At 40.9% G+C, this 17,612-nt stretch overlaps 1 protein-coding gene across 1 annotated transcript in view; it reads left to right on the forward strand.

Moving 5' to 3' along the window:
• Nucleotides 1-17,612, forward strand: part of RYR3 (ryanodine receptor 3) — a 350,151-nt gene that overhangs the window by 122,374 nt on the left and 210,165 nt on the right. Inside the window, 2 exon segments of the mRNA XM_045583784.1 lie at nucleotides 4,038-4,230; nucleotides 14,591-14,807. Coding sequence (XP_045439740.1) covers nucleotides 4,038-4,230; nucleotides 14,591-14,807 — 410 coding nt within the window.

Consider the following 17,612-nt stretch of genomic DNA (forward strand, 5'->3'; position numbering starts at 1 on the left):
CCCAAGTCCCATATTGAATGAGAAAGGAAGTTTCAGAGTGACATCCTGGGAGTAACCATGAGCTTTTTCTCTGTGTAGCGAGAAAAAGCCTATGAATTCTCTTTCAAGTATCTGCTGTACAAATATCCCTCTTCTCAACCCTGACCAGCCCTCTCTACAGAATCCAAGGTCAGCTCAGCCTCTGTATTTTCCCTCTGGGAGGAATGGTTCTTTAATTGTCATGGCACCATTGTCCCTCTCCTGGCATGGCCTTTCAGGTCTGCATTTGGAAGTGAATGTGACTCAGAGAAGCCTAGAGTATGTTACTGGCTAGGGAGCAGCTTCACAGGAAGAGATCACACCTACCCTGCCCTGGATTTTCCCTTGCAAAATCAGAAGTAGAGGAATTTACCTTCCCAAGAGATGAATGATGATAATAAGTGAATGAATGGAGTACAATTATGCCTCTTGATTTAACATGACTTCAGACTCATCAAGATAATGTGTCTCTACAGTCAAATTTATATAAGAGGGTCTTTATCTGTCTCCTTACTAAGATGAACCCCAAGGTACCAGTTTGTCTGTCAAAACTTACCCCATTATGACTCAGACCTTTCCAGTCCCAGTGAGGCCTCTCTCTTTCCAGTTGTCTAAGTATTTGTGTTTATGTTATAACTAGTGGTCCAGTGCATGAACCCCTCACCCCAGCCTGCACCCTCTCCAATTGGGGACTCCTTGGGGGATGTCCAACTGCCGGTTTAGGCCCAATCCTACAGGAATTGGGCCTAAACCGGCAGTTGAACATCCCTCTCACAATCTGGGACTACTGGCTCATAACCACTCACTTGCCTGCCTGCCTGATCACCCCTAACTGCCTCTGCCTGCCTACCTGGTTGCCGCTAACTGACCTCCCGTGCCAGCCTGATTCCCCCCCCCCCCCACTGCCCTCCCCTGCCTGCCTGATCATCCTAAGTGCCTTCCTCTGCCAGCCTGATCTCATCTCCAATGACACTCCCCTGCTGGCCTAATCTTGCCCCCCCAACTGCCCTCCCTTGCCAACCTGATCTCACCTCCAACTGTCCTCCCCTGCCAGCTTGATTTAACCCCCAACTGTCCTCCCCTTCAGGCCTGATCTTGTCCCCAACTTCCCTCCCCTGCTGGCCTGATCTTGCCCCCAATGGCCTTCCCCTACCAGCCTGATCTCATCCCAAACTGCCCTCCTCTGCTGGCCTGATCTCACCCTCAACTGCCTTAACCCTCCTCAGTCCTCACTTTAAGTTCTGCCTTCACAGTTCACCCAGCTTAAGTTCTGATTGCTCAGTTTCTATGCCTGTCAGCATCAAAAGCTCCACCTCCTAGGCAGCTATTGGCTCCTCACAGTTCACTTGGATTTGGCCCTGAATGGTTGGTTTCTATGAGAGTCAGCATCTCCAGGCCTATCTCTAGGCCTGATCAGAGAGGCTAGATTGATCATCAGCCCCCATGGAGGCCAGGAGAGAAAGAGAGGCATGCTGCTGGCCATGCCCAGAGAGAAAGAGAGTCAAGGACTAATCAACAGTTGCCACAGAGACTACATATCAGACCCTGCTTCTCTCTCCAGGCCTCTCTCTGGGCCTGATCCACAGCCCTCTCAGCAGTCAGTGTTGGGTCACCATAACAATCCAGCACTGACTGCAGGACTGGCTTCCAGTGTTCAGTCAAGCCTTCAGTCATTACAGCATTATAGTCACTATATATATATATATATATATATATATATATATATATATATATGCCAAGCTCTGCAGTGACCAGGGTAATAGATGTGCTGAGCATCAGTGTTTCCAGATGCCTACATTACTCATCAAAATAAACTAAATATGCAATAATATATCCTTGGGTTAATCTGAAGATGTGCAACAGATGATAAAATGGTTTTTTTTTTTCCTTTATTTTGTTAGGTTAGAAATGGCCTTTCCTAGAGTTCCAGGTGGGCCTGAGCCTATCAGACAGGTGTTCCTTTAGACCAGCAGAGCCAGGACACCTCCCAGCCTGTCTCTGTGCGTGGTCTCTAGGATTACTCTGAGTTCCTAATATATTGAAAAGAAAGCAGTTGAGGCAATTTAGAAACACTCTCTGCACCAACTCTGCTTTTTTTGCCACAGTATTTTCTGTCCATTGTTCTAAAAGGGGTTAAATTCATTAAACATATTTGAAAGTAACTTTTTTTTACCACGATCAGTTAAGGGACTTAATGATTTTAATAACTCAAATGATTTTCGAATCACTTTATAGAACAAGTTTTTAATGCTATGATTCTCCATATTGTTATTTCTTCCTAATATTACAAAAGACATATAAATACAGTGCTCTGGCAAGATTATTCACTGCTGGCTTGGTAACAAAACAAAAATAATAACTAATAGCATTTGTTGTAGGTTACAATGCATCAGACACTCTTTTAATCACTCTACATGGAATAATTTATTCCACATTCACAGCAAACCCACAACAGTAGTATTATATTTTTTTGACAGAAGAGGGCAATTGAGTCGACAAAGGTAAGTGACTTGCTCAAGATTACACAGTTAGCAACCGAACCAAGACTCAAACCCAGGGAGTCTGGTTCTAGACACATGTCCCTTAATTGCTATTCACTACTGCCTCTTGAGTGATATATAGCAATATAACACATCAGTTATTCATTTCATCAAAAGCATAGGAATAATGTACCTTTCATATAACTATTGACATAATCATGGAGGCATCACTGTACCCATTTTACAGATATAGAAGCTGATTTTTTTAGTAGAATCACAGGTCCAGTTTTCTGTAACAGGTAAAGACTGGAGCTTTATACTCAGACTCAGCCTTCTGCACCTTCAAGATCACTCCCCACCCCATGCCACTTCATTAGAGAGCATTTGAAAGGACAAGTATGCTCTTTAAAACAAATAAGCCAACTCTGCCAAATAGTGTAATGGCTAGATGGCTTTGCTGTTTTTGACTTTGATGGCTCCTGCACCCAATACTAAAGTGGCTATATCTACCCATGTGAGGGCTCTCAAGGCTCCTAACAAATTGGAAGAGTCCTGCACCCACATTTAATGTGGGTATCCTTCCAATTGCTCTGTAATAAGGTGGCATGGGGATGAAGTTGGCAAGAGGTCTTGAAGTCACAGAGGACTGAATTCACATTCCAACTCCTTACCTGCTACATGTACCTGAGCCTATGATTTTACCAAAAACATCAGTTTCTACATCTGTAAAATGGGTATAATGATTCCCTCATGGCTGTCAATAGTTGTTAAGGTACCATTATTATTCCTATGCTTTTGATGAAACGAATGACTGATATATTCTATATACCACTCAAGAGGCAGTAGTGTGTAGCAGGTAAGGGGTGTGTCTAGAACGAGACTACTTGGGCTTGAGTCTTGATTCTGTCACTTACTAAATGTGTGATCTTGGTCAAGTGACTTACCTTTTCGGACTCAATTGTCCTCATCTGTCAAATGAAAATAATACTATTGTGGGGTTGCTATGAATGTTGAATAAACTATTCCATGTAGAGTGATTAGAAGAGAGCCTAACACAGCGTAATCAACAACAAATGCTATTGCTATTGTTTTTGTTTCTATAACTCCAAAAATGAAATACTAGGCTAGTAGTAAGTAAGCTTGCCAGAACATTACTTAGAAGAAATACTAATAGAGAGCACACACACACACACACACACACACACACACACACACAAGGCAGTTTGTTCATTATTTCAGACACTAGGCCAGATTCTGAGCACGCATAGAGCAGATTGAAATCTTACTTGTTCTCATTTCTGGCAGGTTGAGAGTTTCCTCTGAGACTCATATTGTTTAGGCTGCCTACTCACCAGCTTAGGAAGTCATTTCTCATTGCTCATCTCACACTGTTTCAGAAAGCCAGGTTGCATCTCAAATGCAATAGCATGTCCAGACCTCATGTGTGACATCTTACCTCCCATCTCCCACAGGTGGCCTGTGAGCATTTCCTTTAGCTCTAGAGTCCCACACACCGTTTTCTTGTTCTTTGCTCCCCAGGCCGCATCCCTAGAGCTGTGGCCTCCATCAACCAGCACCTCCTGAAATCAGACGACGTGGTGAGCTGTTGCCTGGACCTAGGGGTGCCCAGCATCTCTTTCCGCATCAACGGGCAGCCTGTGCAGGGGATGTTTGAGAACTTCAACACAGATGGGCTCTTCTTCCCTGTGGTGAGCTTTTCAGCAGGTGTCAAGTAAGTTATGGCCGTGACCTCATGGAGAGTAGCTGTTACCCCACCTCCCACCACTCCTAGTAGCTGGAAGCGTGGAAATCTCCTTCAGAGCTTCACCACCCCGAACCTAACTCTCCCAGGAAAGGAAGAGCGATGCAAAGCCATCCATTCACTCCATATATACTTGTGGAACACATACCTCCTACCAGGGTTAGAATGTCCACAGATAGATAGTAAGATGAATAAAATAAATCCTTTATAGAAAATTAACAATTATGAAAAGTATCACGTGCTCATTATAAAAATTTTACAAGATACAAGTCATAAATAAAACAATGTCACCCATGATCCCATCATTGAGCTATAATCTCTTGATATTTTTATGTATTTTCTTCAGGTCTTTTATTCTACAAATATGTGTGTATAATTTTAATCGACATTCCCCTAAATCTGAACTTTTATGTCTTGATTACTTTTCATTCAGGAGTAAGTAATGAGTATTTTCCTGAGTCATTAAGTATCCTCCTGCACACGATTTATATAGCCATATAATATCCTTTTATTTGGCTCTCCCATTATATAGCCATTACTTTGTTGTTACACTTTCATGCTGATTCCATTTCATTATAAATTATTATAAATATCCTTGAGCATAGCTTTGTCTGCATTTCTATTTAGTGCCTCGTACAAGTAGGTCAGAAGGAATGAACTTTGTGAAGTCCAAGTTTATAATTATCTGGCCAATAGATTTTTGGAAAGATTGAAAAGTTTGGAATTTATTATCAATAATTTTGAAATCTAAAAGGCTCTGAGAAACAAACTTCTTATGATTTATTTCACCCACAAAATCTGAACTAAACTCATTTTGTGGCAAAACTATGAGTAACAGCTGAAACCAGTTTGGCTCAGTGGATAGAGTGAGGACTGAAAGGTCCAGGGTTCGATTCCGGTCAAGGGCATGTACCTTGGTTGCAGGCACATCCCCAGTAGGGGGTGTGCAAGAGGCATCTGATCGATGATTCTCTCTCATCAATGTTTCTAACTCTCTATCCCCCTCTCCTCCTCTCTGTAAAAAAATCAATAAAATATATATTTTTTTAAACTATGAGCAACAAAAATGAGGCTATTTTTAGTCTTTCCTTTATTTCACATCTTATGAATATTTACATGTTTAACTATAGAAATATTAATGTATTTGATTATGGGGTACAGCTGCCCACCTGACTGTAGTAACTTTTTTAATGTATTACGTGTTCCTTCTTTCTTTAAATCTAAAGAATTCTGCAGTCTAATACACAGCTCCAAACTTTTCATATAAAGGATTGGCTCTAGTCTAGAGTATCATTTAAAGCAATAGATGGAAACACCCAACTGAATGGATCCTCGTGAACTTTTTGTTATTGGTTATTTTTCATCTTTGCTAATTTGGGACACTTGTATCTTAAAGTCTTAATTTTCTATTTAAGTAGCAATATGGTTGAGCTTGTTTATGCTTACTGTTTTTATGTATTATTTAACCCAATATCTTTGTTAATTTTTTGTTTTCTGCCTTTCTGGTATAAATTTTGGAACAATTTTTACATATATTAAGGCTATTAAACTATTGCCTTACAGTTTTCAAATATTCTCAGTTTGTGATTTACTTTTGAATACATAATTTTTCTATTTTGTTTTTCCCTTTTACAAAAGTAATATAAGTTAAAGAAAATAACAAGACCCCATAATCATACCACCAGAGATAATCACATTACCTTTTATTTATGCATCTCAATATTTTTACGTTAAATTGGACTTGTAATATTGGTGTGTACTACATGCTGATTGTCTACCTAGTATTACTAACTATTGTATTCATTGCTCTCCCTCTTCTTTGCACTATTTGGATGCTGTATTAACAATACATTTTAACATCTGGAAGGCAAAATCCTAATTTAACTCTTTTTTCCCAAAATTTTCTTAGCTATCTTGCTTCCTGCCTCTTAAGGAGATCACCATCAGTTAAGCAGGAAACTAGTTAGGATCACTGTGGTTTCCTGGGAAACCACCAGAAAGGGCCATACAAGAAGGAGAGTTGCGCAGAGCAAAGCTTTTGTGGGACCACAGAAAAGCCATCACAGAGCTCCCAGCATTCCAGTGATGGGATTTCTAGAGTGACAGCACTGTGATGTGCCTCAGCACCTCCTGCAGACTGAAAAATCAAGATATGTTCACATATTTATAACAGAGGATAAAAATTCTGTCCTGTTTCCAGTAAATAAACTATTTAGGAATAAAATATTATCCTTTGGAAATGACATTCAACCTTTAGAATTTGACAAGCATGCACAGTATATACAGTAATGTATGTTTACAAACACACCTAGTAACACAATAGCCATGTACATACCCACAAACCCACACGTGCATATTTGTAAGCATTCTCATATATTAGATGGGTATAATATATTGAAATTAACATTATCATTGCTGGCTATTCTTGTAAGAAAAGGAGAACCACAATAGTAAAAGTTTGCTAGGTTTGTAAATTTACTTATCACAGATTTTAGCAAGAGGATTTATACATTAGCCCCAGGGACTAAATTCTAAAAGTTGGGAGTTGTTTCCTGTATCTCTCTGTGCGTATTTCTCTGTGCTGATGATATTTCCATGAGAATTTAATGCCAATTCTCCCTTCATATGTGTGGTGTGACATATCATTCCTCGTTTGAATCCTTAGGAGCATTTAAAAAACCCGGAGTATATTGAAAGATATAGGCACCCATAAGCACAAAGAAGCTGATTGGACAAAGACCCCCTGACAGCTGGGAGAAACCAGTGTAAGCCCCATTGCTCATCTTCCCACTCCATTCCCCAAAAATAAAGAGAATGAGTAGAAATCTAAATACAAGGCAAGAGCGTTTGGCCATCCACCTGTGGACTCAGTGCCTTCTTCTGGAGAAACTGCTCACTCGGAGCCGTCAGTGCCCAGGCCAGCATTGCCCATTTGCCTGGTGATTGATGGCCTTGGAGGCCCAGCACCTGTGCTCCTCCTGTCTTTATCTTCGCCACATCCCATGTAATGGGTTTTGCTTCCCATCTGAGAGAAGCACTTAGCTAGAAGTCAAATCTCTCCAGAGGGGTCTTTTCCAGTCTGCTGGTTAATGGACTTTTCCGAATGTTCTGTGTTTAGAGAATAGTACATCCAATCTTGCCTGTTGCATAATGATTTTTTAATCATTAACTCATCCATCTAATCTCCCTCAGAGCTATGAGATAGGACTTTTAAATGTGTGTGTTTTTGGTGTGTATGTGGTGGTGGGGGGGTGATTTAAAAAAATCTTTTCTTGGCAAGGAACTGCAGCTAGCAAGTGAAGAAACAGGTGACTGATAGGTATCCACCTGTAGATCTTTCTAGCAGCTTGTCCCTCGGTGTGTAGATCACACAGCTTCTCCATGCATGGGAGAGAGAAAAGCAGAGTTCCCAGAGGAGAAAAATGATCTGATGATATGGCTCACCCATTTATAAGGCACAGCTGCTGAGAGAATTTAAGAAACTGAACTGTGCAAATGTGCTGACTTGAAAAGCTAACACCTTAGTTATGAGAGCTTCTTGCTTATTGCAACTCAGCAAGCTCCAGCGGGACGCCAGGGGCTTGCAGTCTCTCAAGCCTCCTTCCTGTCAGGAAAATATCACCTCTGAGATATTTCTGTCTTTGGTTCTCAGAACATGATATGATCTGAGAAGAGATGGATCGCAGTTGGCCTGCATTCTTGGGAAATACCTTTCACTAAAGTACATCCAATCCATCACATGGTGTCACTAGTCAGGGTCAGTGCTGGTCCTGTGTCGGTTTATTTTCACTTATGAGCAAATAGGATCAATGTCCTCATACTGACTGTCACGTCAGCTGGGGAGGTGTGATTTGTACTGAAACGCAGTAGTTCCTACTTTACTTTAGTCCTCTCCTGCTTTAGTTCAGTTGTGCAGAGAGCTAGAAAGAAAAACCAGGATCTTAACTCCAAGTTAAAGGATCTTACTGAAAATAAATGTGTTAATAAAAAGATTGAAAACAAATTATTTTTTACCCAATAGAGTAGAATTTCACCTGTTGTTTAGTGTCTCTCCCGGCAAGGTGCAAGGCTATGCTCATCAAGAGGAAGATTCCTCTCCCATCAGAGATGAACTTAGAAATTGCCTCAATTCTAACTTCTGTATGGCTTCTAAATAAGATTTCTCTTTTACGGGCCCATTGCTCCTATTTAGTGGTCTTTACTGAGGTGGAAGTCTTGTCTTGGTGACCCCGCATTTTGTTTTTGTAATTACAAATCATCTTGTTTAATAAGGACACCTGATTAAGATGTCCCTCCCAGCAGTCATCAAAAAGAAAAAATATTTTCAATTAGATTTACCCACAGTGGAGACAAAGGCAGCATGAGTAGTTACTAACAAAATCCACACATCAATACGTAATCTCTCCTATTATGAATATGCCTTCTTAGCTTTCTTCCTGGTGTGATTTGTGGCCGGTGTGATTAGTTAGCAGGGCTTCTGTGTAACAGCCTTGTTCATTATAAGACAGAAGTTGGGATGAGGCATAAGTACCTTGGAGCCCACCAAAAAGGTTCAGCTACCTAGATGCCAGGAAATTCTTATTAAAAGATGGTCTGACCCTACCAAACGGCATCACGGCATGATCCACGGGGAGCATTATGCAGAAGCTGAGGATATAGTGAAATTTGGGCACTACATTTTGTTTTGCAGGAAATTGATGAATTAATCACTGTAGTAGAGTGATTTTCAACTAGTGTGCCATAAGAATTTTAAAACATGCAATACCTGACTATATAGTGAGGGGCACTGACCTCTTTTCTCTTAGATTGTCAAATTAAAAAAATGACAACAACCAACACAACAATAGCTGTCCAGTGTGAATGAATCAAAATTAGATCTGTTTTTATGTCAGCTCAGCAAAAAATATACATTTTTGGTGTGCTGCAGAATTTTAATAATTAGGAGTACCATGGGATGAGAAAGGTTGAAAATTGCTGCTATAGTAGAATATATGTTATATCTATAAACTCCCAAAATATTACATTATCTTACATAACTCTTTTCCAGCCCTTGCTAATTTATAAAAACTTAAATATGCAAAGATGGTTGGTGTTTGCAGTTGCTTTTTGTTTTCCCTTGGTATCTACGGATTTGGCTGAAACTCAGGTAACCAACAGCTTAGTTATTTCCAGCTTGCTGTGGTCAACGCTGTGGAAATTGTTGCTGAGATAAATATACTTCTGTGAAGAACATGTTGAGCACTGGCTAGGTTGCCCTGGGCTCTCATTGAACACTGGCCAAGAAGAAATACAAATGTGGGAATGTAGCATAACTCAGGTTGGTCTCCTGTCTAAGCAATACGGACTAAAGAAGCCATTACAAATCATGACTTATGAGTTGAATTCAGGTCAACAAAAGCTTGCTAAGTTTTTCTCCTCTTAACCACAGTCTGTATCCTTTTGTTCTTTGGAACATCATCCTAACTCTCTGGGAGGGACTCAGTAGCAGGTAAGAGTAACTAAGACTAAACTATCTTCACACGATTGCTAGTAAGCTGTGAATAAGAAAACCTAGCCCTTGCTGAGTACAGCAAAGCTTTGATTTTTACTGTATTTTTTATTCATGGGTCAGTCTTTCAAATCTGAATATTTGCAATAGGTATTCTCATCTCTTCTGCAAACTGGCAAGCAAAAACGCACACATCTCAAAAGATGAAAATGTTCATGAGGATTTTTTTCAATACAATTTGCTCTTATTTTCAAAATCCGTCAAGTAAATAGAAAATTTTTCCACACATCCCGAAACTCCAGTACTCCCAAGTGGCCATTACTGAAGCTATTGCTCATTCTGAGGTGGAGGAATCTGAGGACACAATTGCTTACTCTAATCACTGTAGGAAGAAAAATCTTTGAGAGCTGATGGAGTGTCTGAGCCATGGGAAGGACCCCAGAAGATGACACAAATGCTTTAGTGGAAGAGATTAAATTGATTAATGAAATTGATTTTAAAATTTATTAATGCAGAGAAAAATCTGAGGATAAAGAAGAACTAATTTTAATTAAGAAATCTATTCTTAAATTATCTTTTTAAAAACTTTGACCTTTTCTGTGATGCTGGGAGAGTCTGTGGAACCCAAGGAGCAGGAAAGAATGCACCTAGAAGAGAGAGACTTACATTCTACAATAATTGGAAACTTCTCACTTATGAATGAGGCAAATGATTCCAAAAGACAAATATTGAGTGCCAGATAATGGATGTATTGATAGGAATAAACTATGGGGGGTGTCATGTGGCATCAGACCTTTGTGTAGCAGCTGTGCAATGGCTGCCTCTCCCTTCTGGGGCCTTCTGTAGTTTTCTTGAAGGGCCTCAAGCTGGAAGCCTCTGACATGGGCAATTCTTTTGACACAAGCTTTGCACTTGTGTTGGCTGCTCCCTCTGACTCCAAACCTCCCTCTGCATTTTCCCAGGTCTCCCAGCTCCTGAGCCCCTGGGTTTCTGATCTCTATTCAGTAATTTTCCTTTCTGGAGATAGCTGGCAGCTGGCTCATTTAGATTCTCTATCTGGCTTTCAGAGGCATACTCCTTGGCCCCATCTCTCTCTCTCCCTTTTTTCCCATGAGCTCTCTCCCTTCCCTCCACCCTCCCACCCTCTCCTTCCCTACCACCAGCCCCATCACAGGCAAATGTGTCCCTTACTAAACCTTAGGGGCCAATTGCAAAGTTTCTGAGTAGGTCCTTGAAGCCCTCACCCTTTCACTTCAGATGGGAGGGAACCCCCACCTCCTTTTCTCCCTGACAATTCTCTCTCTCCATGTGAATTTCTTACCTCGCTTATCCCTGTGGAGGTGCACAGTGAGCTGAAGCTAACAGAACTGGGAGCTCCTCTGTAGTTGACCCAGCACCTCATTCCAGGATGTGAAAAAATTAGCATTCGCTCAATTATCCTCCTTTGGAAGCTCTGCTATAAGTCTGAGACAGAGGGGAGCCCACCCTAATATCCTCAAATAAAGTGATTTCAGCCATTTCATTCCTTTCCTTTGATTATTTCCTTCATACCTACATTTCATCCCTAGTTCTTTCCTTCGACCTGGTCAGTCTAGATTTCCCTGAGTGAGCCAGTGAGTGGGAGGACCCCCAATAGTGGTGGCGACTTGCTGGAGCCCATCCCACAGTCTCTGGGCAGCTCCTCATGGGCTGTGGGGGAAGGAGTCACAGACTGTGGGTGTGCCTGGCACCAGCTCCTGTCCAGTCCCACCTGCTGGGAGCTGGGCTCCTGTCTGACAGGCCTTGGAAGCAACCCAAGACCAATCCTGCCACCCACTGAAGCATAGCATAATGGCTTGGAAGACGATGATTCAGCAAGCAGTAAACACTGATTACTCGCTATGTAAATTTTTCATTTTACAGTTTGTGTGGCCATTACAAGAGATAAGATTAAGATTTATCTTCATTGTTGTTCTCCTTTTAATAACTGAATATACATGCAGAAGCATTGTTCTCCTTACTGCTACATGGAACTCCACCTTTCTTGATTTGTTATCTTTCCAGAAGAGGACAGCCGATTTTAAAACGTAAGAGAAATTTTAAAACGAAACAGAGCTCAAGAGTAATTGAGTTCCGAGTAACAAAGAACACACTCGCTGTACAAGCTCCCAGCTCAGCTTCTTGCTAAAAGGATGCTCAATGAAGAGAGAAAGGCAAAAAACCCACACTCATTTCTTGCTCAAAAAGATCCCGTTTTACCCCTTCCAGATGTCAGTAACACAGTCTGTTCTGTTATGGATGGATTGGGAAGTTCTCAACAAATGGTTGCCAGGCTTAGTCATTATTTCCTGAAGGTTCACAAAATTAGTAACACTGCAGGCTAATGACTCAATTTTGTTTTAATGTCATTGTTCATATTCTTAATATATGTAGATCATGCCCTGTTGCATAATATTTAATGTAGGAACATGGGTAAGGAATAATTGTGGTGCTGACTCTATAGCATTGTGGTTTAGTACTTTAAAATGGGAAAGTGGGAGGATTTATATTCCTATAATTAATCTTAAAATAAAGAATGTATTTGTGTTGTAAAGGAAAAACCCTTAAGGTCTCTCACTTGCAGAGATTTTTATTTTTTATTTTCACAATCAGGCTATTTCTACAGTCACAATGACTCAGCCCACACTGAAATTCCTCTCACAAGGCTGCTCTGCCAGGATGTTTCAGGTGAAGGAAGTGAGGCCTAGTAGAGAGTTTTGCTGGATTGCAGTCTTTCCTCTGTGTACCTCACCTCGCTTCACACACACATGCCCACTCCATTAGCAATCCCTAACATTCCTAATTCCCTCCCCCTAAAGGGGGGTCTCTATGCTTGTTTCCATGTTGGCCATCATCATCCCAGTCCAAACCCACCCTCATCTCTCACTGTGAGTAGAATGGTGTTGATTTCAACTGCCTCCAAATTGTTCCCCAGGCCTGTCTACATAGAGCAACTTGAATTTTTTTATCTTTTCTAAAAATCCCTTGGAAGTTTTTCACCTGGAAAAAAATCTTAACTCCTCATGGCTCACAGACCCTGCCTGATCTTGCCCTGCCGCCTCCCACCTCATCTTCTGCCCCTCAGTCACTCCATGTTCTCACCATACCACCTCTTCCCAAGCTCTGTCTACTTTGGGGCCTTTGCACATGGTTTTTTGTTTTTTTGTTTTTCTGCCTGGAATGCATTCCTCCAGATTTTGAACTCATTAGCATCTCCTTCATCCTAAGGGTTTACTTATATGTCTCTTCCTTAGAGACACCTTCCTTGACTCCAACCTAGTAGCAATCCTCTTCCCCAATTTATTTGTCTCCCTCTTTATTCCCTCACTGCATGTCTCCAAATAAGAAATTAGACCTGTTTGTCTAGTTGGATGCCTACTCTGTGCTTTGTTCGGTGCTAAATCCTTAGTGTGGAGAACACTGCAGATTCCAGGAGCTCAGCAAATGGTGGTCAAGTGGAGGGGGTGAGCATTGTGTGCAGATGCTATGTGTGTGGATTGATTTCTCCTGTGTGAAATTATTGTTGACCCTGCAGGGCTGCACATCTTACCATGTTTTCATTACTTAAAACTTCAGTCACATTTCCCCATCAATTTAACACAATTTCAGTTGACTTGGAAAAGCTGTATTTCTAGTTGCTAACTTAGGAGCATGTGAATATTATTTTGAAATGGTTCCCTTTCACCGAAACCGGTTTGGCTCAGTGGATAGAGCATCTGCCTGTAGACTGAAAGGTCCCTGGTTCAATTCCGGTCAAGGGCATGTACCTGGGTAGCAAGCATATCCCCAGTAGGAGGTGTGCAAGAGGCAGCTGATCGATGATTCTCTCTCATCGATGTTTCTAACTCTCTATCCCTCTTCTTTCCTCTCTGTAAAAAAATCAATAAAATAAAAATAAGAAGGTGCTTTATGAAATGGTTCACTTTCAACCTCTGTTCCTTGTGGTCCAACCCTAATGTTGACCTAACCTATAGATGTGGGGCTGAAATTTAGCCAGAATGCTGAATTAAAATATTGAAAAAGACTTCAACGCATGGTAATTAGTGCCTGCCCTTACTATGAGCCCCAATTGTCTTTTCTCCCTCCTTTGGAGGGAGGTCCCTTCAGGCACCAGAGAAGGGAGCCAGGGAATCTGGCTTGGAGACCAGCAGGGTGGTTATGCCCCTAAGAAAAGCACCAGGACTCTAATAAACAAACATTTTGTTTCCATTCGGCCTCTCTGGAGATAGCCACCTAAGGATGTTTCCTCAGAGTCGCCCTCATATGGCTGCTTTGGAGAACTGCAGCCTCCGCAGTGTATTTCTATAAAAGCAGCCTGGCATGTACACCATTTGTATTTAATACTCTGGTGCTACTAAATCCTTTGCCTTCATATAGAAATAGGAATTTCCTATTTTCCTCAGATACTTACATCGTCCTTCATTTCATTGGCATGTGACTAATCTCCCCCAGATTAAAAGACTTAAAGTTCCCATGCACTAATTCCAATCTTATTTTTAGAGAATACTATCATTATCCCTGTTATTATTTTTAATACTTTAGTGATAATGTGTGTAGTAATTATTTATCTACTAGAATTGGATCTTTTTCACTCTAGTGAGTTTAACAGTCTTTTAATAATGTGGCTTACATGGTCAACTAAGGACCACAGTCCTCTGTCCACTGCTTTTGTTTCACACTTTAGGATGTTTGCTGTGCTGAGTCTGAATCCAGTCACTTCCCACAAAATAACTTGGGTGTAGGGGAAACTGATCTTGAATTTGTGCATATTTGGACTGGGATATTTTTTAACCTCTCTCTTCTTGGTCTCTCCAAATGACACAGAGTACGTTTCCTGATGGGTGGACGTCATGGGGAATTTAAGTTTCTGCCTCCCTCTGGCTATGCCCCTTGCTATGAAGCCTTGCTTCCCAAAGAAAAGATGAGACTGGAGCCTGTCAAAGAATATAAACGTGACACTGAAGGCATTAGAGATCTGTTGGGAACCACCCAGTTTCTCTCCCAAGCTTCTTTCACCCCATGCCCCATAGACACCAGTCAGGTAGGTTCAATCTGCCAACAGGAGGCAACCCATGAGGATGAAGTAATAGGGCCACATCATTCTTTCTCTGTTGTCTATAGAATTGTCATAGAATGTGAACCATTGTTATTCCTCATGTTTCCACCATAGGTGTAGGTTGTTCTCTTTAAGGATTTCTCAACTAACGAACAAGTTAAGCACTTGCTACTCACAAGGCACTGTACTAGGCTCTCTCTGTGATGCATAGGCAGAACTGTTTTTGGTATTCTCTGGGAATTCACAACCAGGTTTAAGAGATAAAAAGTGAGTGTATTACTTTTTAAAGTCTAAATGTAATAACTGCAAAATTAAGAGTATGCACAAGGAAATGCTAGACATCCTTTCAACAAGAATGGTTTCAGAGTCTGTGTAAAGAGGATAGAATTCAATCAGGGCCCTCAATAAGCTTAAAGGGGGATGAAGTAGCAGGATTGGGATAAGTAAGGAACTAGAAGTAAAAACTCAACTAGGGCAGGTGGTAATTAGTACTAGTACTCCTATGTGGCTGGATGCTGGGAAGAAAAGTATATAGGAAAATAGTTAGAAATAAAACTGAAAGAAATTGGATAGAGAGAAGGGCTTTAAAAGTGCTGATAAATGGACATTTTCCCCTTCTAAGGTCTATATTTTGAGAATATGTTATGATAAAGGGCATAAATAGCTTTCAGTATTTTCTATAAGCCAGTACTGCTCAAATCATTATTCTAGATGTTAGAGAAAATACATGAAAAGGGAATTTGTTTTTGAGGTGCTTGGGGTAATGGTCTGGAGGCACAAAGCTCTTTTGCTGTATAGAAGGTCTCAAGCACACGTTTTTTCATATAATTTGTATGACACTGTTACATTCAGGAGTGTGCACATGCTCATGAGTTTCCTTCGCAGGTTCTGTAGCTCATAATTTGTGAGGTCCCATAGAACAGAAACTGTAGCATTGCTTCACAGAGCCTAGTACAGCACCTAGTAAAGTAGTTGGAGTTGAGAATGTACTAGTAGATGGGAAACTATGGAGTCTGTGAGTCAGGATGATCTTAGAACTCCATCATCTGGTTCTGTTTCCTGGCTATTCTAGACAAGAAGTTTGAGGACCAAAGAACCCAATTAGCTTTTCTGTGTATACAAGGATACTAATGCCCAAGTTGGGGAAGAACATGAACAGGAGCATGACTCCTGCTTCCCTGTGCTGCTCTTCTTAATAAATTACCAGATCAGTCTGTGTTACTCAGAAAAGGCTTATTGGAACAAATGGGGCCTCTAAAATATATTTTTTAAATGAGGGGAAGTTTTGATGAGGGAGGAGAAGAGGGCTTGACCAAAGAGTGAGAAGAGTTACTACACATGCAGAATTGAACATTTGGAAATCAAAGAGCAGAGATAGATCCACAAGCCAGAAAGGTTCTGTCAGGACCCAAAGGTGAATTGGTATGGGAAATAAAATAATAGGGGAGCTCTCATTGGAAAGGTACAATTTATTACCTCGAAGGAGACCTTGTCATTTATTAGAATCTACTATCCTGTGAAATTATTTTCAAAGAAGAAGTTAAATACATGGTACTTACACATAGTCAACTCCATTCTTTCTGGGGTACATTAACCAATATGCCGATTAAGTATCACTAACTAGAGCCCTGTGGTTACACAGGAACAGTGCCCAGGGCTTGAACCACATGGCCCCTGAAGAGAAAGGAGCCCAGCTCTGAGCAACCCAGTCCCCAGATCTCTAGGAGGCAGTTATAAAGCCTGTGTTACTCCGTCCTAGGTAGTCACCAGCTGAAGTCACTGACATTGTGATCTGGGTTATATGTGGAGGCCTCTTTCCACATTTTCTTCTTTCACTGAAGCATGTGGTTCCTCAGATGTGCAAATCTACTTCCAGACTATAATCAGTTAATGGAGCACTTGGTTTTAAGATATTATCTTCGTTAACCAGTAAAATCCAGTTGTAATTTGTTTTATTATTGTAGTAGTAAACTAAAACTAAAATGGGGGGCAAAGAGAAACTACTTGGTGGGGCCCACAGTTTGTAACCTCAGTGGAGAGACAAGCAAAGTTCCAGGAAAACAAAGAGAAATTCTTCCCTGATGGTAATTGTGGAAGACTTCCCAAAGGTGGTGATGACATTTGAGCTAAATTGAGAAGGATAAATATTGAGGGTGTTTGTGTTAAAACCAGAGCTGGACAGCAGTTAAAGTGATAAAAACAAATTTTACTTTGAGTCTATTGCAATAAAGGGAAAAGAACTCCAGCACAGAGCTGGGTCAGTTCCGAATGCAGCGAGAACAAATGGGGATTTACAGCCAAGGAGCAGGTTGAGAAGTAGGGCCTGGGGTGGTCAATGATGGTCAGTTACTAAAAGGAAATATCAGGGGTTGGATGGATTCTTGCCAAGCTGATGTACTAGGATTCTAGATGAGGGCAGGAGGGAGTGATCTGCTACCTGGGAAATGGCAGGGGATAAGGAAATTTGATCAGATATGGAAAGTGATCAGATAACAAGAGTAGTAGATTCTCATTAAACTGATTTAGCATGATTCTAAAACTAGGGTCTTGAGGGCAGGGCCAAAAATGGAGTCTAGTCAAAAAAAGGCTCAGAAGTACCTGTCCAGAGTTTGATCAAAGAAAGAGTCTTTGTCATTTGTGTATCATGGTGAGTATAAGGTAAAGATTGCATATGCAAGGGCACCAAACTGTTGAACAGTGTGTGACCTTTTAGAATTTCAAGAAGTTTGGAAAGAATATGTTTGGGAGGACCATGATGAGAAAACTAAAGAAACACACTTAGTTAAGACA

Source organism: Pipistrellus kuhlii, unplaced genomic scaffold (assembly GCF_014108245.1).
Source record: "Pipistrellus kuhlii isolate mPipKuh1 unplaced genomic scaffold, mPipKuh1.p scaffold_m20_p_1, whole genome shotgun sequence".
In the NCBI taxonomy this organism is placed as follows: Eukaryota; Metazoa; Chordata; class Mammalia; order Chiroptera; family Vespertilionidae; genus Pipistrellus; species Pipistrellus kuhlii.